The following is a 24,186-nucleotide window of genomic DNA, read 5'->3' on the forward strand; positions in this document are numbered from 1 at the left end:
CACGTTGCGTTTTTTTTTGCGTTTTTTCGCTATAAAAACGCATACATTATGCATCCCATCATTTAGAATGCATTCCGCAATTTTTGTGCACATAATGCATTTTTTTCCTGCGAAAAAAAACGCATCGCGGTAAAAAGGCAGCATGTTCATTAATTTTGATCATTTTTCGCATTTTCCCCGCTATTTAATGCATTGGTAAGCTCCGGAAAAAAACGCGTCAAAAACACGCAAAAAAACATGAAAAACCGCATGCGGATTTCTTGCAGAAATGTCCAGTTTTGACTGTATGTACTGTACATGCACTGCATGATGACATCACAATGGCGTAGAACCCTCGGTGACACGCTGATGATGTCACAATCGGCCCAGGTATAAAACTACGAGCGACGGCCTGAGCCCAGTCACTTTCTAGTGTGTGTTGCAGTCACGAGTTGTGTGTTGCAAAATCTGTTATAGAAAGCGATTATTATTCTGAAAGCGATAATTATTTATTATTATCAGCGCCCTCCGGTGGACAGAGAGAGAAAGGTACGTCTGAACTTAGTCTAATGAGTTATGGGGGTCTTTCCCGGGGGGACACGACCTGCAGATGGTGATAGAGGGACAGATATAGATTTCCCTATAGAATTATCCCCAATAACAGTACAGACACTTTCTTATAAATCACCATTAACCCTTTTTAGAGCAAGGTCAATATTTCCTCCTCTTCTTCATTTCTCCTATCCCACAGTCAGGTGAAAGCTTGTTTTTTTGTGAGATGAGTTGTTGTTTTGAAGAACAACTTCATTTTACATTATATTATGCTGAAAATGGAAAAAAATTAGATAGATAGGTAGATATGGGATTTGTAGTGCTTCACCACTGATACACAGCTATTATCTTATGTTAGTATGTTTCTGTCGCTATACTTGTGAAAGTGCATGTTTGTATACATATAGGTCAGCATGAGAGTATATGTGCATATACATATATAAATATACATGATTGTGTCCAGGGGTGAACACTGACAGCTCGGGGCCCCTATTCTAGAATGTCTGGGCTCCCTTCCTTTTCTGATGAATAGTGTTACATGGCGCCCTCCCCTGTACTTTACATGTTGGATTCTCTTGGAATCTTTGTGTTTTATTACATTCCGCCCTCTCTTGTTAGATAATGTAATGGAATGACGGGTGATGGAGCATGGGAAAGCTTCTGTCCTGATGGAGGAGCTGATGGATTGGTCTTCTGCTCAGATGCCGCCCCATCAGCAGTCATTTTATATCTAATAAGGGAGGACTATGTGATAGAGAGAAGGAGCTGTGAATAATAATAATAATAATAATCATAATAAAGGAGGAGACTATGTAATTAAATCCCAATATGCGGCAGGTGTAGTAATATTAGCAAACACCTCCAATTAGGAATGTAGAATACGATGACATCACAGTGGCTTAGAACCCCCGGTGACGCACTGATGATGTCACAATTGGCGGTCCCTGCGTCTACCTATGGGCGACGGCCTGAGCCACTTTCTAGTGTGTGTTGCACAATCTGTTATAGAAAGTGATAATTATTTCTTATTATCAGTGCCCTCCGGTGGAGAGAGAGAAAGGTACTTCTGAACTTAGTCTAATGAGTTATGGGGGTCTTTCCTGGGGAGACACAACCTGCAGATGATGATAGAGGGACAGATATAGATTTCCCTATAGAATTATTGATTTTTACATTATTTTTTATTCCCCTTAGGGAACTTTAACTTATTATTCTTTGCTTCTTATACTATATACTGCATTACACTGAATTTCCGCACCACAGACTGAGATTAATGTAATATTTTTATTTCTTGTGTTTTTCTCCAGTGTTTGCAGGGCTCTGTGAACATGGCATCTCTCTGCAATTCCACCCAAAAAATGCCAATTCCATCTGATGATGTGGAAAAAGGCATTGACATTGAAGAAAAGGATGAGAACGGCGAAACGCAGGACCTGCACCAGCGGACTGGAGTTTCCGTCACCCGATCCTTCATCACCGTAGGCATTCTAACCTTCATGTATTTAGTCATCACCATGGCTTTCTTCACAGTCGCAGGTAGGTAGGGGTACATGGGTATTTCGGGGGGCAAGGTGTATAAGGCCCCTAACCGCAACGTAAAAGGGAACAAACCTTCATGGCCAACGAGACGGCTCGTTACTTGCTGTGACGTCTGTTCCTACACTTCTCTCATTACAGTAATCACTTGTGTTCCTCTTTTTGTTCTGACAGGAGCGATGCCTTACCTGCAAGCCGCCTTTAAAATAGATGACAGTAAATCCGGCCTTATAAACCTAGGTAAAATTTCAACATAAAATCTTATTCTAAAGTGAGGAGGACGGGAGAAGTATTTAAGTGAAACCGTCTAAATAATCCTCAAATATAACAAAATGCAATAATATAGAAATATTTTTATTGACCTCTTGTTTTTTCCTTCCCATTTTAGTATTCACAGCCAGCAATGCTTTGTTTGGACTAATCTATGGATACCTGGGAGACCGCTGGAGCAGGAAACACATTGTGTGTATAGGAATGGCTCTCTGGTCAGCCATAAATATCGGCCTGTCCTTCGTTCCCAATGAGGTAAAGTGAACATAAGGAGAACCTGTCAGCCCCCCATGCCCTCCACCCAGCAGCACTCACTTATCTAGGAGTAAATCCCCTGCCTACCAGCCCTGTAGAACGTGAACATAAGGAGAACCTGTCAGCCCCCCATGCCCTCCACCCAGCAGCACTCACTTATCTAGGAGTAAATCCCCTGCCTACCTGCCCTGTAGAACGTGAACATAAGGAGATCCTGTCAGCTCCCCATGCCCTCCACCCAGCAGCACTCACTTATCTAGGAGTAAATCCCCTGCCTACCAGCCCTGTAGAATGTGAACATAAAGAGATCCTGTCAGCCCCCCATGCCCTCCACCCAGCAGCGCTCACTTATCTAGGAGTAAATCCCCTGCCTACCAGCCCTGTAGAATGTGAACATAAAGAGATCCTGTCAGCCCCCCATGCCCTCCACCCAGCAGCACTCACTTATCTAGGAGTAAATCCCCTGCCTACCAGCCCTGTAGAACGTGAACATAAAGAGATCCTGTCAGCCCCCCATGCCCTCCACCCAGCAGCACTCACTTATCTAGGAGTAAATCCCCTGCCTATCAGCCCTGTAGAACGGAAACATAAAGAGATCCTGTCAGCCCTCCATGGCCTCCACCCAGCAGCACTCACTTATCTAGGAGTAAATCCCCGGCCTACCAGCCCTGTAGAACGTGAACAAAAAGAGATCCTGTCAGGCCGCCATGCCCTCCACCCAGCAGCACTCACTTATCTAGGAGTAAATCCCCTGCCTATCCAGCCCTGTAGAATGTGAACAAAAAGAGATCCTGTCAGGCCGCCATGCCCTCCACCCAGCAGCATTCACTTATCTTGGAGTAAATCCCCGGCCTACCAGCCCTGTAGAATGTGAACATAAAGAGATCCTGTCAGCCTTCCATGCCCTCCACCCAGCAGCACTCACTTATCTAGGAGTAAATCCCCTGCCTACCAGCCCTGTAGAACGTGAACATAAAGAGATCCTGTCAGCCCCCCATGCCCTCCACCCAGCAGCACTCACTTATCTAGGAGTAAATCCCCTGACTACCAGCCCTGTAGAACGTGAACATAAAGAGATCCTGTCAGCTCCCCATGCCCTCCACCCAGCAGCACTCACTTATCTATCTAGGAGTAAATCCCCTGCCTACCAGCCCTGTAGAACGTGAACATAAAGAGATCCTGTCAGCTCCCCATGCCCTCCACCCAGCAGCACTCACTTATCTAGGAGTAAATCCCCTGCCTACCAGCCCTGTAGAACGTGAACATAAGAGATCCTGTCAGGCCCCATGCCCTCCACCCAGCAGCACTCACTTATCTAGGAGTAAATCCCCTGCCTACCAGCCCTGTAGAACGTGAACATAAAGAGATCCTGTCAGCTCCCCATGCCCTCCACCCAGCAGCACTCACTTATCTAGGAGTAAATCCCCTGCCTACCAGCCCTGTAGAACGTGAACATAAAGAGATCCTGTCAGCTCCCCATGGCCTCCACCCAGCAGCACTCACTTATCTAGGAGTAAATCCCCTGTCTACCAGCCCTGTAGAACGTGAACATAAAGAGATCCTGTCAGGCCCCCATAGCCTCCACCCAGCAGCACTCACTTATCTAGGAGTAAATCCCCTGCCTACCAGCCCTGTAGAACGTGAACATAAAGAGAACCTGTCAGGCTACCATGCCCTCCACCCAGCAGCACTCACTTATCTAGGAGTAAATCCCCTGCCTACCAGCCCTGTAGAACGTGAACATAAGAGATCCTGTCAGCCCCCCATGCCCTCCACCCAGCAGTACTCACTTATCTAGGAGTAAATCCCCTGCCTACCAGCCCTGTAGAACGTGAACATAAAGAGAACCTGTCAGGCCCCATGCCCTCCACCCAGCAGCACTCACTTATCTAGGAGTAAATCCCCTGCCTACCAGCCCTGTAGAACGTGAACATAAGAGATCCTGTCAGCCCCCCATGCCCTCCACCCAGCAGCACTCACTTATCTAGGAGTAAATCCCCTGCCTACCAGCCCTGTAGAACGTGAACATAAAGAGAACCTGTCAGGCCCCATGCCCTCCACCCAGCAGCAGTCACTTATCTAGTAGTAAATCCCCTGACTACCAGCCCTGTAGAACGGAAACATAAAGAGATCCTGTCAGCCCTCCATGGCCTCCACCCAGCAGCAGTCACTTATCTAGGAGTAAATCCCCTGCCTACCAGCCCTGTAGAACGGAAACATAAAGAGATCCTGTCAGCCCTCCATGGCCTCCACCCAGCAGCACTCACTTATCTAGGAGTAAATCCCCTGCCTACCAGCCCTGTAGAACATTCTTCTATAAAAATTAGGTTAAAACCCCTTCATACTGTCCCCATTTCCTATGCTAATGGGGGCTCTCACTAGCTGATGGTCGTTAGTTGCCCAGACTAGTCAGCCGTCCTTCCATGCTGTCACGGCCCTGTGGGAGTGATAACATAATTTGCAGGGGCTTTCGTCATCATCGCCAGCTCCTGCACATCCCGCGCACGCGCTCCATACATTTCGGCAGCGTCACTGCCCCTCAGCAGCTGGGTGTACGCTTCCTGGCCTCAGACGCACGCCTTCTGAAGTGACGGTCATGTGCACAGCGCCTTTGAAGCTGGAGAACTGTACACCCAGGTCATGGCCGGAAGCTCAGAGGACGGCTCCCGGTCCTGCGCCTCTGATGCCAGGAAGCATCTGTGGATCTCGATGCCATCATGGAGCGCAATGCACGGACAGGCCGCAGGTCTATCACACTGTCTGTGCATTGTAGTCTGTGATCGGACCATGATCCACAGACGTCTGCAGGAGCCGTAAAGCCTCTCACTTGTCTGTATCTAGATCAGTATTTTGCATTAGTATTTGCGAGACACAAGCAGGAGCGGCTCCAAAGTTAGGGAAAGTTACAAATCTTTCTATTATGGTATTTCTTTAGGTGTCTAAGAAAACTTTCTGAAATAATCACTGAATTTTTTTTGTGTTTTCACAGAATTTTACAGCTTTTCTGTTGGTTAATGGACTGGTGGGAGCAGTAGAGTCGAGCTTTAGAATAACTGCCCCCTCAATCATTGCTGACCTGTATGTGGGAGACCGGCGCAGCCGCGCGCTCTCCTGTTATTGCGTAATAGCATTTATTGGCAGGTGAGTGTGGACCTATTTATTGGTTAGAGTCATTCCGACAATTTACCGATTTGTTGTGGACTTTTTTCTGCCCAGTTTGCGCTCCGCAGATGCATCCATGTTCAAAACATATGGATGGCATCTTACAAAACCCTCCGCAAGTAATGAGGAATCATTAATCAGGAAGGAGGAGCCAGAGAAAGACACTCACACATTTATATGTGTATATGTGTGCAGAAATGATGACAACTTTGTTTTTGTTTGTTACAGTGGCCTTGGTTACATCGTTGGCTCTAAAGTGACAAGTGCGGCCTCTGGAGACTGGCGTTGGGCCTTTCGGGTAAGTAATAGGTCTGAGGGATCTTGTGCACAAACTGTGAATCTGAACTATAACTCCTATATGGTTTTAAAGGGATTCTGCCACTAGGTTTTCATCATTTAATCTGAGAGCAGGGATTCTGTAGGGACAGAGAACCTGATTCCTGCGATGTGTCACATATTGCTCCTTCTAGTTGTTTAGAAAAAAAAATACTGTTTTATCAGCAGGAAATTATGACGAGGGGACTAGTTGTCTCATGCCACGTAGTCCTCCTCCTCTGTGTAACCCCTCCCCACCACTGATTGGTAGCTTTCTGCCTATGTACAGTGTACATAGGGGGGTACATTTTTTAACAATTTTTTTATGGGGATGATAGACACCCTTGCCAAAAAATTGATTGGCTGTAGCAGCACGGAATACGTTAACCCTGGTGATCTAGTGTCAGTGGATGATGAGCTGTGGAGGAAGGCCTCATTAAAAAGTATGCCCAATTTAAAGGAGCGGGTCTCCTAGACCTGAAATGCCCATACACAAAGTGTATGGGCTGCCTGACCAACATTTCCCCATGGGGGTAAATTAAAAAAAAAATGAATCAAAAAATAGTGTTTACTGTTTTGAGCTAGGGTAACACACAGGAAAAAAAAGGAGAATGGAAGCCTCAAAAGCACACTTTGTAGTAGCACACAGATAGATGAGGCGGGTCACGGAACTATCACACTGTAAAATTTTTTTTGTTTTAACCAAAATAGTGTATAGACCTAGAGTATTAGACAGACCAAAAATTGGAATGTATGCATGTAAAAAAACTATTTTTACACCATACATAAAACGTCTGTCGGACGGAGATAACAGACTGCTTCAATATGTGGCCTGTATTTTTCAAAATTTTCAAACCACAAAATACTGTATAAACCAAGGGTATCAGACCAAAAACTGGAATGTATGGCTGAAAAGACAAGATTTGAAGACCACAGATAGACCAGATGTGTGACTGAGATAACAGACTGTTTCAATATGTGGGATGTATTTTTAAAAATTTAAAAAACCACAAAATACTGTAAACACTAAGGGTATCAGACCAAATACTGGAATGTATGGCTGAAAAGCCAAGATTTGAAGACCACTCTTGTGGTCTTCAGTCTTGTGACTGAGATAACAGACTGTTTCAATATGTGTCCATAAGTAGGCTATGACACAAAAATAAAACATTTGGTGTACTAAAATTGTACAAACATTTCCCCATGGGGGGTACATTTTAACAAAATATTTTATGGGCATCACAGACACCCTTTCCAAAAATTGGACTGGCTATAGCAGCACCAAACCCGTTAACCCTGGTGACCTAGTGAGGAGACATAATGAGCAATCATACTGAAATAAAAATGAATAAAGGATGTGAATCCACCTATGAAAGAAAATAACAAAAGGGAGGGGTGAACACAGGTTCATAGATATGAAGCCAGAATGTGTCCAACGAGATATGTTGGTCCCTAGCAACAGCTCAGAGACAGGGATAAAAATAAAAATATAATAGTATTTCAAAAATGTTTAGATTGGAGAGGTATACACTAGGTCATAAGAGGATGGTCCAGAGATAGGAAAAATGGAAAGATCATGTGGAATACATGGTGGCTAAGTGACTGGAAGCATTATCTGTTATCCAACCACTAACCGCTTCACACTGCTCTGGCTTCCATAGTGGTGTGCTGCGGTCCCGTAGAAATTGGGACAGGAAGGTCGAGCCAGAAGATGTGGGTATTTGTTGTGGCCCACTTTTAGCTTGGCCACAGCCTCGTCCTCTGCATTCACCATCAGCATCACATATCCACTTCCCTGTCCCTTGCCTTGCCTATTTTAAATGGACTACTGAAATATTTGTAAAGCTCAATACAAATGGATTTATTGGGAGAAAAATTATATGGGATCAGTATGCCTGAAAAGCAAGTATTTGGAGACCACAGATACACCGAACGTCTGACGATGATAACATACAGTACATTTAATTTATTTATCATATTTTTTAAACCAAAAATAACGAGTAGACCAAGGCTAGCAGACCAAAAAATACAAGGTATGCCTGCAAAGCACGGATTTTGACACCACTGATAGAGCAGGCGTCAGCCAGAGATAACAGACTGATCAAAATGATCAGAATTTTTGGGGCACACCAAAATTATGTCAACAAGTTGGCTATGACACAAAAAAAAATGGAGTACTAAAATTGTAAGATATTTAGCACAATGATATGCGATGCGTGTGGCGTACAACTCACAGTGAACTTTAGCTAAATATTTTTGTGCCAGCTACAGATTTTAGGGCAGCAAAATGGTGTCAAAAATGTTGTAAGAGACTACCAAAGATTACATAGTACCACAACCAAAAAGTACAGATTTTTTGGCGCACTCACACCTGATGCCTGGGACCAAAAAGGAATAGTAAAAAAATTAGATTTTCACGCTCTTCTATTGCAATGGTCTGGCTGTAGTCTGCAGCGTGACCAAGCAAATAAATGTACAAGAAAGGGGGCTATGGATTGCTTTAGAATAAAAGGAGCAGGTGTAAGATGCAAAAAAAAAATTGCCACAGATAATTGCAGCTAGGTATATATTAAATAAGCAGCAGCAGAAGACAGTATAGGAGTATATTAAATAAGCAGCAGCCGAGTACACCGAGCATAGTGATACTCGGGCGAGTACCGAGTAGTGGCGAGCATGTTCGCTCATAACTACTGATGACACCTTTGTATATGTAACATGTGATGTCTCCTTCTTCATCTCCACAGATCTCCCCTGCTCTGGGCATGATAGGAGTCCTGCTCATACTTGTGTTTGTAAAAGAACCGACCAGAGGAGCAACAGAAGAAAATAACAGCAAACCGCCGAGCTCCAAAACATGGACTTCAGATCTAAAGCAACTCCGTAAAAAGTAGGTGTTTTCTGTGCACTGATTGATGTCACTGATCCACCCCGTGACTTCTGCGTTATTTACATGTTTTTTCCCTTTTCACTTTCTGCAGCCGAAGTTTTCTGTTTTGCACACTTGGGATGATGAGTGTAAAGTTTGTGGCTGGAGCCATCGACTTCCACGCTCTCTCTTTCCTGAAGCGTGCCCGGGACGCCATTCAGCCATGTCAGACTGAAGTCTGCGACTATAACGACAGGTACAAGTTTACAAACTTTGATTTGACAATCACTGGTGGGAATTTAATATTCCCCCTACCCCAGTTTAATATTTAAAAAAATATTTATATTTCAAATGATTATTATATCAAATTATTTACATATCATTAATTCAAGCTCCTTAACTAATCTTGTTACTACTTTTCTTTGCAGTCTGATTTTTGGTGGAGTTATGGTCACCGCTGGCATCTGTGGAGTTGTTTCAGGAGCGGAGATAGCCAAAATATACAGGAAGACCAACCCTCGTGCCGACCCGATAGTGTGTGCGTCTGGCCTGTTCATCTCCGCCATTTTCCTGTTCTTGGCTATATTTATGGGAAACATCAGTCTGGTGGCCACTTATGTAAGTACCTGATGTGTAGATTGCTTTCATTCCCTTACTGGGTCTCGGAAATAGGACGGATGTAATGAGCAGTAGAAATCATAGACTGTGGCGGGTGCACTGTATGACTGTATGGAAGCTGGGGTGGATGAATGGATTAAAAAGACAAAACCTATAGAGGATAGGAAAGTGTGCAAGAAACAAACGTCTATATATGTATTGTTCTTTATCTCTGCAGGTGTGTTTATTCTTCGGAATCTTATGTCTGACACTGAACTGCGCCGTTGAGGCTGATATTCGCCTGGTGAGTGGAGAAAAGCGCCAAACTTAGCACAGCTAAAATTATATTATGTATTCATCCCGTATGTTCTGTTTCACCCATCAATGCCCCTTAACCCCTTAGTGACAGGGCCAAATGCCCCTTAATCCTGGCTCTATCCAAGCGTTTGTTGGATAATTCCCAACTAAACTCCAAAATAGACTTAGCACAAGAAGATTAAAATCTTCTCTAATGAAATCTCAGTCCGCAACGCGTTTCTGGGCTTCTTTTCCAATCCTGGCTGACTGTGCTCTTTCCTTCTGTTTCATGTATGTTCACTTTGCCAATGTTCTCTTAACTTGCTGCGTCTCGTGACTTCCTTCTGCTCACTCAGAATATTCTCTTGTTTCAGTATGTGGTACCTGCTGCAAGCCGATCAACAGCAGAGGCCATATTTATGATAGGGTCCGACCTGCTTGGGGAAGCCGGAAGCGCCTATTTCATCGGGCTGGTAAGTAACTGTTACATATTTTCACATCGCTTTAAGGCTACATTCACACATCTTTTTCCATTTGTACATCCTAGAAACATAGAGTGTTAAAGTTGGAAGTGACCTCCAGGGTCATCATGTTCAACCCCCTGCTCAATGCAGGATTCACTAAACCATCTCAGACAAGATGTCTGTCAAGTCTCTGTTTGAAGACTTCCATTGAAGGAGAACTCACCACCTCTCGTGGCTGCCTGTTCCACTCATTGATTACCCTCATTGTCAAAAACTTTTTTCTAATATCTAATCTGTATCTTCTCCCTTTCAGTTTCACTCCATTGTCCAGTGTTTCCATGTGCAAATGAGAATAAGGATGATCCCTCTACACTGTGACATCCCTTCAGATATTTGTAGACATCTATTAAGTCTTCTCTTAGCCTTTTTTTTTTGCACGATAAACATTCTAAGATCCTTTAACCGTTCCTCGTAGGACATACTTTGCAGTCTGCTCACCATCCTGGTAGCTCTTCTCTGAACTTGCTCCAGTTTTTAATGTTTCTTGTAAAATGTGTTGCCTAGAACTGGACACATTATTCTATATGAGGTCTTACCTAAGAGGAGTAGAGGGGGATAATTACTTCACGTGATCTAGACTCTATGCTTCTCTTAATGCATCCTAGAACTGCGTTTGCCTTTTTTTGCTACTGTATCACACTGTTAACATGTAGAATCTTGCATTTCTCCATGTTAAATATAATTCTATTAGCCCCTGCCCATTATTCAAGTTTATCTAGTCCTTCTGAATCCATTATCTGTTTTCTCTAGTGTAAAGGTACCGTCACATTAAGCGACGCTGCAGCGATAGCGACAACGATGCCGATCGCTGCAGCGTCGCTGTTTGATCGCTGGAGAGCTGTCATACAGACCGCTCTCCAGCGACCAACGATGCCGAGGTCCCCGGGTAACCAGGGTAAACATCGGGTTGCTAAGCGCAGGGCCGCGCTTAGTAACCCGATGTTTACCCTGGTTACCAGCGTAAAAGTAAAAAAAACAAACAGTACATACTCACCCAGCGTCCCCCAGCTTCTGCTTCCTGACACTGACTGAGCTCCGGCCCTAACAGCACAGCGGCTTTCACTTTCACTTTAGGGCCGGCGCTCAGTCAGTGTCAGGAAGCAGATGCTGGGGGAGGTATGACGCTGGGTGAGTATGTACTGTTTGTTTTTTTAACTTTTACGCTGGTAACCAGGGTAAACATCGGGTTACTAAGCGCGGCCCTGCGCTTGGTAACCCGATGTTTACCCTGGTTACCAGTGTAAAACATCGCTGGTATCGTTGCTTTTGGTGTCAAACACAACGATACACGGCGATCGGACGACCAAATAAAGTTCTGGACTTTATTCAGCGACCAGCGACATCACAGCAGGATCCTGATCGCTGCTGCGTGTCAAACTAAACGATATCGCCAGCCAGGACGCTGCAACGTCACGGATCGCTAGCGATATCGTTTAGTGTGACGGTACCTTTAGCTATTCCTCCTAGCTTTTAATTGTCTGCAAATTTGATCAGTTTACCTTCAGTTCCCTTATCTAGATCCTTTTTAAAAATGTTGCACAGCACTGAAGCCAGGAAAGAGCCTTGTGGTACCCCACTTGAATCACTCTTCCAATTGGATGTGCTACCATTTATTGCCACTCTTTGAGTATGATCACTGAGCCAGTTATGAATCCACCTAACCGTAGCCTTGTCAATCTCATACTTGGTAATTTTTTCAATAAGGATTGTATGAGATACTTTATCAAATGCTTTGTTGAAGTCAAGATATACTATATCTACAGCATTTCCCTGATCCACCCAGTGATTCCATCATAGAAGGAAATTAGATTAGTCTGTCATGACTTGTTTGCTACAAATCCATGCTGGCTCTTGTTAATTACTGTATTGTTATCCAAGTACATACATGCTGCTTAATAATTTGTTCAAAGATCTTTCCTGGTATAGAAGTAAAGCTCACTGGCCTGTAATTTCCCGGTTCCATCATCTTTCCTTTTTTGAAGATAGGGACATTTGCCCTTCTCTAATCTTATGGGACGTCTCCTGTTCTTTCAGGATTTCGGCTAGTGGCTCTGCCATTTCTTCTGGTATAATTTTCAGGATGTAATTCATCTGGACCAGGAAATTTAAATTCATGTAAATTGGCTAAGTGTTCCCTCACTATATCTCTGTTTATGGATAGTGTGAATACATTTATTCCTTCGATAGTACACCAATGATCATTTGAAGTTACATTTGCTCTCTTAGAGAACACAGATGCAAAATATGAATTTAAAAGTTTGGCCTTCTCAACATCAATTTTGACACTTGACTCTTTTCAACCTGTAAAAATGCTATAGCATCTTTGACTTTTCTTTTGCTTTTGACATACCCCCAAAATCCTTTTTTACTGCTTTTGCTCTCCAATTCAAGCTTCATTTCATTACTGGCTTTAGCTGTTCTAACCCTTGCCCTGCATTCCCTGCAAACAGCATTATACTATTCTTTAGATATGCCCCTCTTTCCATTTGATATATATTTATTTTTTCCCTTTTAGCAAGTGTTTAAGTTCTGTGTTCATCCATCTTGGTCTCTTTAAAAACTTCCAATTCTTCCTTCTTTTCGGAATTGATACTGATTGTGCAGTGAGAATTTCATTTAGAAAAATCTCCCATCCTTCTTGGACATTTGTGTCCTTTAGAGCATCCAGTCATTGGACCTTTCCTAACCCTATTTCTGAGTCTTTTAAGATCTGCCTTTCTGAAGTCCAAGATAAGATCTGTCGCAAAGTTGCTTATTTTCACTTGTACTATTTGATTATTTTTATGTAAAAATTAAAATGACAGTTACTCTTTAATGGCCAAATCTGATCCACAGAACAGATGAGAATAGGACATGCTCTCAGTCTCTGAGATCAAAGACACAAGGAGTTTTTAAAACACTTGTTTGTATGGATCAAGAAAAAGACGGACAACACACAGACATGTACAGGGGATGTGACTGTAGCCGCATCATGAGGTCTGATTGGTACAGTACCTTATGTAACGCTGTATTTTTATGGTGGTCTCCATGTCTACATAAAGTATCCTAACAGATATATACAGATGTAGCTGCGTTAAATGAACTAGCGAGTCTCGCTGTGGCCTAATCATAGCATACTTAAAAGGGTTCACCAGGATTATTTTTTTTTACTATGGGCCTAAGAACTAGCAGGCATGTAGTTGCTAAATAACTGCCTGTAGTGCCCGGCACACACTGATCTCTGCCGACGCAGAGTGCTCTTACCTCCGATTCAGCGGCTTCCGCTGATGTCACATCGACATAGCAGCATCTTCTCTTCCACTCTGATCTGTTGATGCAGAGTGGTTGCTGATGTCATGGTGATTGTCAGCTGGCTCCACGCTACCTAACTACGGGGAGCTGGCTGTCCATCACCATGGCCTCAGCACTCACGCCCTGTTAACAGAGCAATCCGGAAGAAGAAGAGCTGCTCTGTTGATGTAGAGCAGCTGAATCAGTGGCAGGAGGGGTCTGTGATGGCTCTGAGCCTGCGCCAGGTAGAACAAGCAGGTAACTGCCTGTCATAGCAACTACCTCAGGTGCCCATTAGTTTTTAGGCTAATAGTAAAAAAAAATAGTCCTGAATAACCACTTTAAGCAATTAGATAATTTATTAGGTGGTCATATTTAGCAAAATGAACAATTGCGCTTAGGAATGTTGTGTCTACAGGTACCTTCACACTGAACAACTTAACAACGATAACGATAGCGATCCGTGACGTTGCAGCGTCCTGGATAGCGATATTGTTGTGTTTGACACGCAGCAGCGATCAGGATCCTGCTGTGATATCGTTGGTCGAAGCTAGAAGTCCAGAACTTTATTTGGTCGTCAGATCGGCGTGTATCGGCGTGTTTGACAGCAAAAGCAACGATGCCAGCAATGTTTTACAATGGTAACCAGGGTAAATATCGGGTTACTAAGTGCAGGGCCGCGCTTAGTAACCCGATATTTACCCTGGTTACCACTGTAAAAGTAAAAAAAAAAAACACTACATACTCACCCTCTGATGTCTGTCACGTCCCCCGGCGTCCGCGCTGCTGCTCAGAGCTTCCTGCACTGAATGTGCCAGTGCCGGCCGTAAAGCAAAGCCGGGGAACGCAACAGACACCGGAATGTAAGTATGTAGTGTTGTTTTTTTTACATTTACACTGGTAACCAGGGTAAACATCGGGTTACTAAGGGCGGCCCTGCGCTTAGTAACCCGATGTGTACCCTGGTTACCCGGGGACTTCGGCATCGTTGGTCGCTCTCCAGCGACCACACAACGACGAAACAGCAACGCTGCAGCGATCGGCATCGTTGTCTATATCGCTGCAGCGTCGCTTAATGTGACGGTACCTTTACTCTGCAGACATTCAGGACATACAAGCAGTATCCATACACATACATTACCCAGCAGGACTATACATGGAAGCTATGCACCAGCAAACTATTCTTATCTTGTGTGCACAGCAGGAGACCTCCAAAGACAAGATGGCCTGGAGTGATGTCATAGATCATCTGCTGAGGGAGGATGTCACATCAGTCCTGTCTCTAGACAGTGTGCAGTGCTGGGGCTGCGGAAACTGGAACCAGTGCTGTTCATGGTTTGGAGGATGGAGCTCCTCCACTATCTGCAGTGAGGCACCTTCTCATTCTATGAGCACCATTGTTATCCATTGACTGCTGTCAGTGTTTATGTGTCCAGACAATTATGTTTTTTTCTACTTTCATTCACCACACAACTATTTATTTCATCATATCTTCAGATATCCGACCGCATCAACCTTCAAAATCCAGACTCGGATCTATGGAAGTTCCGCAGTTTGCAGTACGCCCTCATGGTTTGTCCCTTTATCGTGGCTATCGGAGGAGGATTCTTTTTTGCATGTGCCTGCTTTATTGAAGAAGATCGTAAGAAGGCACAGACAGAGTCTGAAGGTTCGTGCACAAATATGTTCATTATCCACTCATATCTCCTGCAGAATTTGGATTAGCATTAGCTCCATAATCAGTAACTGTAATACCCAGCATCTGTATAATACATCTATCTCCATAACAAAGCGCCATAACATAAGATTAACAAAGCTCCATAACTAAACATGCATATGTGTTAACCTGATATAAATTCTGCTCTTCTTCTGAATCTGGCGTTGTCTTTTGTTCTCGTATCTCCCCATTCCTGATATATATCTCCCTGTATATTTATCAAGCAATTTAGCCAACTAGGCATGATCATCAAAATATTTCTGAAAAAGAAAAAAAATTTAGAGGGTCACGCCACTTGAAAAAAAATACTAGATTTATATAAAGGGAGAATTGAGAACCCCAGGAATAAAGGACGAGCAACGATAGTTTCAGAAGAATGACAGCATTTAGAACAGGTGAAAAAAATAGTGAAATGTCCGGTCATCTTGTTCAATGGTTTTATTTACCATTTCCAAATTTTACACCAATAATAATGTTAGCAAGGAGTATAAATTGGGGAGGGAGAAAAAAGGAAGAATGGGGTAACAGTGGGAAGTTACAGGAAAAAAGTAAAGTCAAGGCTGCTCATTATTATTATTAGGAGTAAACAGACTATTATAATATTGCAATTTGTACATAATATTTATAAACATTTATTTGGTACATATCTGGTACATTTTGGTAATACACCTCCTTTAGTTTTTAAGTTGTGGGTTTAGCCTGTGTTAAAACAAAAACACTTACATCATGACACTCATCCAACTACTTTTGTTTAAAAAAAAAACATTTTTACCTAAGCACAAAGTTGAACTTATACACTCACCGGCCACTTTATTAGGTACACCATGCTAGTAACGGGTTGGACCCCCTTTTGCCTTCAGAACTGCCTCAATTCTTCGTGGCATAGATTCAACAAGGTGCTGGAAGCATTCCTCAGAGATTTTGGTCCATATTGACATGATGGCATCACACAGTTGCCGCAGATTTGTCGGCTGCACATCCCAAAGATGCTCCATACAAGGCAGGATGGATCCATGCTTTCATGTTGTTTACGCCAAATTCTGACCCTACCATCCGAATGTCGCAGCAGAAATCGAGACTCATCAGACCAAGCAACGTTTTTCCAATCTTCTACTGTCCAATTTCGATGAGCTTGTACAAATTGTAGCCTCAGTTTCCTGTTCTTAGCTGAAAGGAGTGGTACCCGGTGTGGTCTTCTGCTGCTGTAGCCCATTTGCCTCAAAGTTCGACGCTCTGTGCGTTCAGAGATGCTCTTAGGCCTACCTTGGTTGTAACGGGTGGCAATTTGAGTCACTGTTGCCTTTCTATCAGCTCGAACCAGTCTGCCCATTCTCCTCTGACCTCTGGCATCAACAAGGCATTTCCGCCCACAGAACTGCCGCTCACTGGATTTTTTTTCTTTTTCGGACCATTCTCTGTAAACCCTAGAGATGGTTGTGCGTGAAAATCCCAGTAGATCAGCAGTTTCTGAAATACTCAGACCAGCCCTTCTGGCACCAACAACCATGCCACGTTCAAAGGCACTCAAATCACCTTTCTTCCCCATACTGATGCTCGGTTTGAACTGCAGGAGATTGTCTTGACCATGTCTACATGCCTAAATGCACTGAGTTGCCGCCATGTGATTGGCTGATTAGAAATTAAGTGTTAACAAGAAGTTGGACAGGTGTACCTAATAAAGTGGCCGGTGAGTGTATATTGTGCGTTGATGCCCCTTCCATTACTTCTGATATTGATGGAGGAATTATTTGCTTCCATTTTGTTGCAATTAAAAGTTTAATCACCCAAAAAATGTAACAATAGATATATTGAAATTTGGGTGGGATTTCTTCTACATCTTGTCATAATACTGCTAATTATGGAGTAATATTGGGTTTAGAAATTCATAGGAGTAAGTTCAAAGTTTAATGCTAATGTTAGGTTTAATGCTTTACTGTATATAGAGATAATCCTTCTGTATTATTTTGTATAAAATCATTTTTTAATCCTGTTTCTATTTCTTCTTTATAGATTGTGTCCTGCAGGAGGTAATAGTTGCACCTCCATAAATTAGAATGTTTTAAGGCTGGACCTGAGGAAAACTTAAAGGTAAGATAAGATAGGAATGGTCAGACTATGTCTTTTGACCAATAGTCACTTTTTACATTTTTGATAAGGAAATTATATTTGTGTGAACCAAATCGATTCTAGACAGAGTTTTACGTCTGTCGGAGAAGTGTGTGACCTGCCTTGAAGAGACACCAAAATACATCATATAGTTCTTATTTATTTAGCCTATAGTCTAATATTTGGGATAGTTATCCTGTCTGAGCAGTCGAGTCTAAGTAACCATTTGGATCAATGTTAAAATCACCAAAAAGTAACAAATCTCCCTTCTGGAGTTTGTTGACAGTCATCTCTATATGAATGAAGGGGGGGATGGGGGGGGGGGGGGTTTAGTCCAAACCCAAGAACAAGCAAATATCAATTATCTTAAATATTTTCTCACAAGGCGATAATTCAGTAACCAGGAGCACATTGCGTGCCACTTATATATGATATCCAGTTGTTCCATCTTCAGTCATAATCAATCATATTTATTATTTCTGCAGATCACTATTCCCAGAGAAAGGCCTTAGTTTGATCCGTCAATGAATATGGAATACAGCCAGATGTGATGACTCTTCTACAAGACAAAAACATGTCAGAAAAAAAGAGACAGATTCCGGGCTCGGTCTCTGTTCTCATATATGGACATTTCACTTACTGGACTTTCCGCAGTCAGACGTACTCACGGAATAATGTGAGTTCCCTGCTGCAAAAAAGAGACAGATTCCGGGCTCGGTCTCTGTTCTCATGTATGGACATTTCACTTACTGGACTTTCCGCAGTCAGGACATACTCACGGAATAATGTGAGTTTCCTGCTGCAAAAAAGTGACAGATTCCGGGCTCGGTCTCTGTTCTCACTTATGGACATTTCACTTACTGGACTTTCTGCAGTCAGACGTACTCACGGAATAATGTGAGTTTCCTGCTGCAAAAAAAGTGACAGATTCCGGGCTCGGTCTCTGTTCTCACTTATGGACATTTCACTTACTGGACTTTCCGCAGTCAGGACGTACTCACGGAATAATGTGAGTTTCCTGCTGCAAAAAAAGTGACAGATTCCGGGCTCGGTCTCTGTTCTCACTTATGGACATTTCACTTACTGGACTTTCCGCAGTCAGATGTACTCACGGAATAATGTGAGTTTCCTTCTGCAAAAAAAGTGACAGATTCCGGGCTCGGTCTCTGTTCTCACTTATGGACATTTCACTTACTGGACTTTCCGCAGTCAGGACGTACTCACGGAATAATGTGAGTTTCCTGCTGCATGAAGAGGCAGATTCCGGGCTCGGTTTCTGTTCTCACTTATGGACATGTCAGACATACTCACAGAATAATGTGAGTTTCATGCTGCATAGAGGCAGATTCCGGGCTCGGTCTCTGTTCTCACTCATGGACATGTCAGACATACTCACGGAATAATGTGAGTTTCCTGCTGCATGAAGAGGCAGATTCCGGGCTCGGTCTCTGTTCTCACTAATGGACATGTCAGACATACTCACGGAATAATGTGAGTTTCATGCTGCATGAAGAGGCAGATTCCGGGCTCGGTCTCTGTTCTCACTAATGGACATGTCAGACATACTCACGGAATAATGTGAGTTTCATGCTGCATAGAGGCAGATTCCGGGCTCGGTCTCTGTTCTCACTAATGGACATGTCAGACATACTCACGGAATAATGTGAGTTTCCTGCTGCATGAAGAGGCAGATTCCGGGCTCGGTCTCTGTTCTCACTCATGGACATGTCAGACAAACTCACGGAATAATGTGAGTTTCCTGATGCATAAAGAGGCAGATTCCGGGCTCGGTTTCTGTTCTCGATATTTACCAGACTTTTCATGCTGAGAAGTGACTTCCATATCAAGTTATGTCTTTGTCATGAGGCCTATCATAATTAGGGCCACACTGAAGACTATTGGGCAACACGGTGGCTCAGTGGTTAGCACTGTTGCTTTGCAGCGCTAGGGTCCAAACCCAACCAAAGAAAACAACTGCAAGGAGTTTGTATGTTCTCCCCGTGATTGCGTGGGTTTCCTCCGGGTTCTCTGGTTTCCTCCCACACTCCAAATACATACTGACAGGAAACTGATAAATAAACAATTGAATATTATTCCAACTATTATTGAGAATTCTTATCTTTGACACCTTGAATGAAGTTAATAGTCAGTATGATAACACAGGTATGTACCTGAGCCTCTGTATGGATCTTCACAGTGCTCAATAGAGTCAAGTAGTGGTCAACCCAACAAATCATTGGAGCCTCATATATGGTCCATTATTCCTCCCCAGGTCCACACTTCACGTTCCATGTCCTGAGCCCACATATGTGGTCAGTCCTTCATTATGGTAAATGGAAAATACATACAGAAAAAAAACAATGAAAGGTCTAACGCCTTACTGCCCTATGACATATATACTATTACTTCATGGGCACGTGGGATTTAACATGAACTCTGCTGTTCTTATGGCAATAGGGCTGTGCAGGCTTAGCAGCTGAGCCCGTACTTCAAGGAGTGAGTACCAGCTCCTCACTGCCGAGCTCAGTGCTGGCAGCGATCCTCACAGGTTAACCCTTTAGATGCAGCGGTGAATGGAGACCGCCACATCTAGATGGTGGACAGAAGGAGAGAGAAGGTGCTCCCTCTGTATCTTCATTAGCACCCTCTTACAATCACGGTGTGCTGATGGCTATTATGATTAGCCGAGACCTAACAACAGCTTCTGGATCTACCAATAATGGAAGCCTATTAGACCCTGCTATCATGTACACAATTAACATGGAGTATAGCGTCCCTAGTATAATTCAAAAGAATATCTTTATTAATCATACAAAGGTATATATAGAGATACAAGAACATGTAGTAATGCAAAGTCATTACTGAAGCAAGGGTTGTTAGAAAAGAGTGAATGTCACATGTGGTAAAGGGGCGCAAAGAGCAGCAGCAGATAATATAGATCAATATAAAGTGCTAGTGGTTCAGTGCCTTACATATAAGAATGTATGAGGATGCAAAAGGGTTTATGGCATTATATCTGCTCTTTTAATAGAGTCATAGCTGTAAATCTAAAGGATATATAATAAACCGTGTGCAGAACTATTAGGCAAGTTGTATTTTAGAGGATTATTTTTATTATTGATCAACAACTATGTTCTCAATCAGCCCAAAAGACTCATAAATATCAAAGCTTAATATTTTTGGAAGTTGGAGTGTTTTTTTTTTTAGATTTGGCTATCTTAGGAGGATATCTGTTTGTGCAGGTAACTATTACTGTGCAGAATTATTAGGCAACTTAATAAAAACCAAATATGTTCCCATCTCACTTGTTTGTTTTCACCAGGTAAACCAATATAACTGCACAAAATTTAGGAATAAACATTTCGGATATGCAAAAACAAAACCCCCAAAAATTAGTGACCAATATAGCCACCTTTCTTTATGATGACACTCAGCAGCCTTCCATCCATAGATTCTGTCAGTTGCTTGATCTGTTTACGATCAACATTGCGTGCAGCAGCCACCAGAGCCTCCCAGTCACTGTTCCGAGAGGTGGACTGTTTTCCCTCCCTGTAGATCTCACATTTTATAAGGGACCACAGGTTCTCTATGGGGTTCAGATCAAGTAAACAAGGGGGCCATGTCATTATTTTTTCTTCTTTGAGACCTTTACTGGCCAGCCACGCTGGGGAGTAGTTGGAGGCATGTGATGAAGCATTGTCCTGCATGAAAATCATGTTTTTCTTGGACGATACCGACTTTTTCCTGTACCACTGCTTGAAGAAGTTGTCTACTAGAAACTGGCAGTAGGTCGGGAAGTTGAGCTTCACTCCATCCTCAACCCGAAAAGGTCCCACAAGTTCATCTTTGATGATACCAGCCCATACCAGGACCCTACCTCCACCTTGCTGGCGTCTGAGTCGGAGTGGAGCTCTCTGCCCTTTACTGATCCAACCTCTGGCCCATCCATCTGGCCCATCAAGAGTTACTCTCATTTCATCAGTCCATAAAACCTTTGAAAATTTAGTCTTAAGATATTTCTTGGCCCATTCTTGATGTTTTATCTTATGTTTCTTGTTCAAAGGTGGTCGTTTTTCAGCCTTCCTTACCTTGGCCATGTCCCTGAGTATGGCACACCTTGTGCTTTTTGTTACTCCAATAACGTTGCAGCTGTGAAATATGGCAAAACTGGTGGCAAATGGCATCTTGGCAGCTCCACGCTTGATTTTCCACAATTCATGGGCAGTTATTTTGCACCTTTTTTGCCCACCACGCTTCTTGCGACCCTGTTGGCTATTTGCCATGAAACGCTTGATTGTTCGGTGATCACGCTTCAAAAGTTTGGCAATTTCAAGACTGCTGCATCCCTCTGCAAGACATCTCACAATTTTGGACTTTTCGGAGCCCATCAAATCGCTCTTCTGACCCATTTTGCCAAAGGAAAGGAAGTTGCCTAATAATTAAGCACACCTTATATAGGGTTTTGATGTCATTAGACAACACCCCTCCTCATTACAGAGATGCACATCACCTGATTTACTTAATTGGTAGTTGGCTCTCAAGCCTGAACAGCTTGGAGTAGGACAACATGTATAAAACGTATTATGTGATCAAAATACAACTACCGTAGCCTAATAATTCTGCACACAGTGTAATTATAACAATTGCATCCATGAATATATCTACAAAAGGCTCATACCCATTGTTACCCAAATGCGACACCACGCAAATAGCCCCAACACGCGCTTCGCATTGGCTTTCTCAGGTGGCCATAGATGGAAGTGTGTCTCAGCTATTCTTTATATAATTCCCATCACAGGTGTGCAAACTATTGATCTTACATGTGGCGCATGTGTCACATTGTCCGCCAGGGAAGTTGCATCCCATCCGGCCTCCCATGACGATGCGGGTCACGGGGAACTCCCCAATGACGTCATGTCTCGCACGTGTCATAATCAGGTGCCACAAGTGATGATCCAGTGTGCAAGACGTCGGAGACATGCGCACAGATAATTTCCTGTCCAGAAATACAGGGAGCGCCTATCCGATAACATGGGTACCATATTGGGTATGAGCAAGAAAGAGCAGATATGTAACATTGCACACATGATCCACAAAAAGAAGACATTTATAAAGATTTGACATAATCTAGAATTATGAATAATCGCTAGAGCAGTGTACACAATGCAAAGTAAGTAAAGTGACAAAAATAGGAAAGGGTACTACAAATCTCAGTTTTATTTAAAGTGACAGTGCATATAATAAGACAAATAAAACACAAACATACCACATTTCATAAATTACATAAACCCCATGTAGGAATAATGAAGTTAATACATACATATATAAAAGAATAAAAAAATGTGCAACTAAACAAAAACAACTGATTATATCTAGGGCCATACAGAATTCATGATTGTAGCGACATAATCTTTAGTTCACTCCAATACATCCCTTGCTTGGTGAGGATGACCCTGGTATATGGTAGATGCTTTTATAGGAACGAAATCAATTATATACCTTGTCACACAATTAAACATTGGAAACAAAAGGCACACAAATTAAAATCAATCCAGAGACAACATATTCTTATAAAAAAGAAATGAAGCTCAGTTGTTCATGAAGACCCGCCGGCACCATAGTGTCCAAAACCGAAATCCATCGGCACTCCCTTTGTGCAAGAATACGTTCAGCATCCCCACCCCCAATCTCAAAATGTATTCTGTCAATTCCCCAGATTTTAAGTTCATTGGGGCTACAATTGTGGAAGGAATTAAAATGTCGCTGGATTGTTAAAGTGCCAGAGTCATCCACATCGCAGATGGCCACGATATCGCTTACGTGTTCGCGTGTTCTCACGTGTAACTCCTGAGACGTGTATCCAGTATAGATAGGATTGCACGTACATCGGGCATAATATATCACGTGTGTTACTACAGGTGATGTGGTCCTTAGTTTTAAATTCTCTGAGGCCGTCCGATGATGTAAATGATACAGATCGGACCAAGTTCCTACATGCCACCAAGTCACCACAGGGAAAGAAACCTGTTCTCTCGTTCCCTGCATTAAAGATGTTTTGAGGTTTAGTCACATAACGGCTGTTGCACTTGATATCTTGGAGATGTTTGGGGAGATGTTTGGATAAGACGGAACTGGTCATAAGTATTGACCAATGTTGATTCAGGATGGTGCACACGGTATTCCATTGATGATCATACGCTGAAATAAAGCGTATTCCTACGTCATTTGTTTTCTTGTCTTAGATGCCAATAAATCATTTCTTGATGCGCTTTTATCCCTCAAGTATCCCTTCTTTATTCTCCTCTTCCTGCACCCACAGTCTCTGAATCTCTGCCCAAAGTCCACCGCCTGCTTCTCAAATAAATCATCTGATGTACAAATTCTCCTAGCCCAGAGGAACTTACCTCCAAGAATGGCCTTGATGGTCGAGCTCAGGTGTGCCGATGAAGCGTGTAATAACGCATTCACTGAGGTCTGCTGACGATACATGTCTATGTATGGACCCATTTCTTTGTATCCTGAGCTCCACATCTAGGAAGGATATTACTTGATGGTGATAAGTATAGGTGAGTGATGTTGGAGCTGTTGTGGTTCAATACTGATATCAAAGTGTGCAGATCATTGGCAGAAGCGCCTTGCCTAATAAAAAGAATATCATCAGTAGAACTAAAACATCCAAGGATCTGGGGGCGGTGTGCGCATCATCTGGGAGTAGTTCCCTTTCCCAGTAACCGAGAAAT

At 43.0% G+C, this 24,186-nt stretch overlaps 1 protein-coding gene across 2 annotated transcripts; it reads left to right on the forward strand.

Annotated features, from left to right (window-relative positions):
* The first annotated feature begins 417 nt into the window (after positions 1–417).
* Positions 418–18,383, forward strand: LOC143809592 (protein spinster homolog 1-like). 2 transcript variants are annotated; one of them, XM_077292635.1, is made up of 14 exons: positions 418–528; positions 1,839–2,067; positions 2,242–2,307; positions 2,456–2,592; positions 5,582–5,733; positions 5,983–6,052; positions 8,814–8,956; positions 9,048–9,191; positions 9,364–9,553; positions 9,771–9,836; positions 10,204–10,302; positions 15,121–15,292; positions 17,351–17,428; positions 17,932–18,383. In XM_077292635.1, exons 2-13 carry the CDS (start codon positions 1,860–1,862, stop codon positions 17,386–17,388), a joined length of 1,485 nt encoding a protein of 494 aa, XP_077148750.1. In that variant the 5' UTR covers positions 418–528; positions 1,839–1,859; the 3' UTR covers positions 17,389–17,428; positions 17,932–18,383. The 2 variants fall into 2 exon arrangements, with proteins under 2 accessions (XP_077148750.1, XP_077148751.1); XM_077292636.1 differs by lacking the exon at positions 418–528 and having other exon boundaries at positions 1,792–2,067.
* Positions 18,384–24,186: the final 5,803 nt, after the last annotated feature.

This window comes from Ranitomeya variabilis, chromosome 2 (genome assembly GCF_051348905.1).
Source record: "Ranitomeya variabilis isolate aRanVar5 chromosome 2, aRanVar5.hap1, whole genome shotgun sequence".
Taxonomy (NCBI): Eukaryota; Metazoa; Chordata; class Amphibia; order Anura; family Dendrobatidae; genus Ranitomeya; species Ranitomeya variabilis.

What these genes read in the sequence shown, in the direction of transcription:
- LOC143809592 (XM_077292635.1), top strand. Translation starts at nt 1,860, where the DNA reads ATGGCATCTCTCTGCAATTCCACCCAAAAAATGCCAATTCCATCTGAT. An exon ending in ATCCGGCCTTATAAACCTAG is followed by an intron (nt 2,308 to 2,455) that starts GTAAAATTTCAA and finishes TTCCCATTTTAG; the next exon opens with TATTCACAGCCAGCAATGCT. An exon ending in ACTGGCGTTGGGCCTTTCGG is followed by an intron (nt 6,053 to 8,813) that starts GTAAGTAATAGG and finishes TCATCTCCACAG; the next exon opens with ATCTCCCCTGCTCTGGGCAT.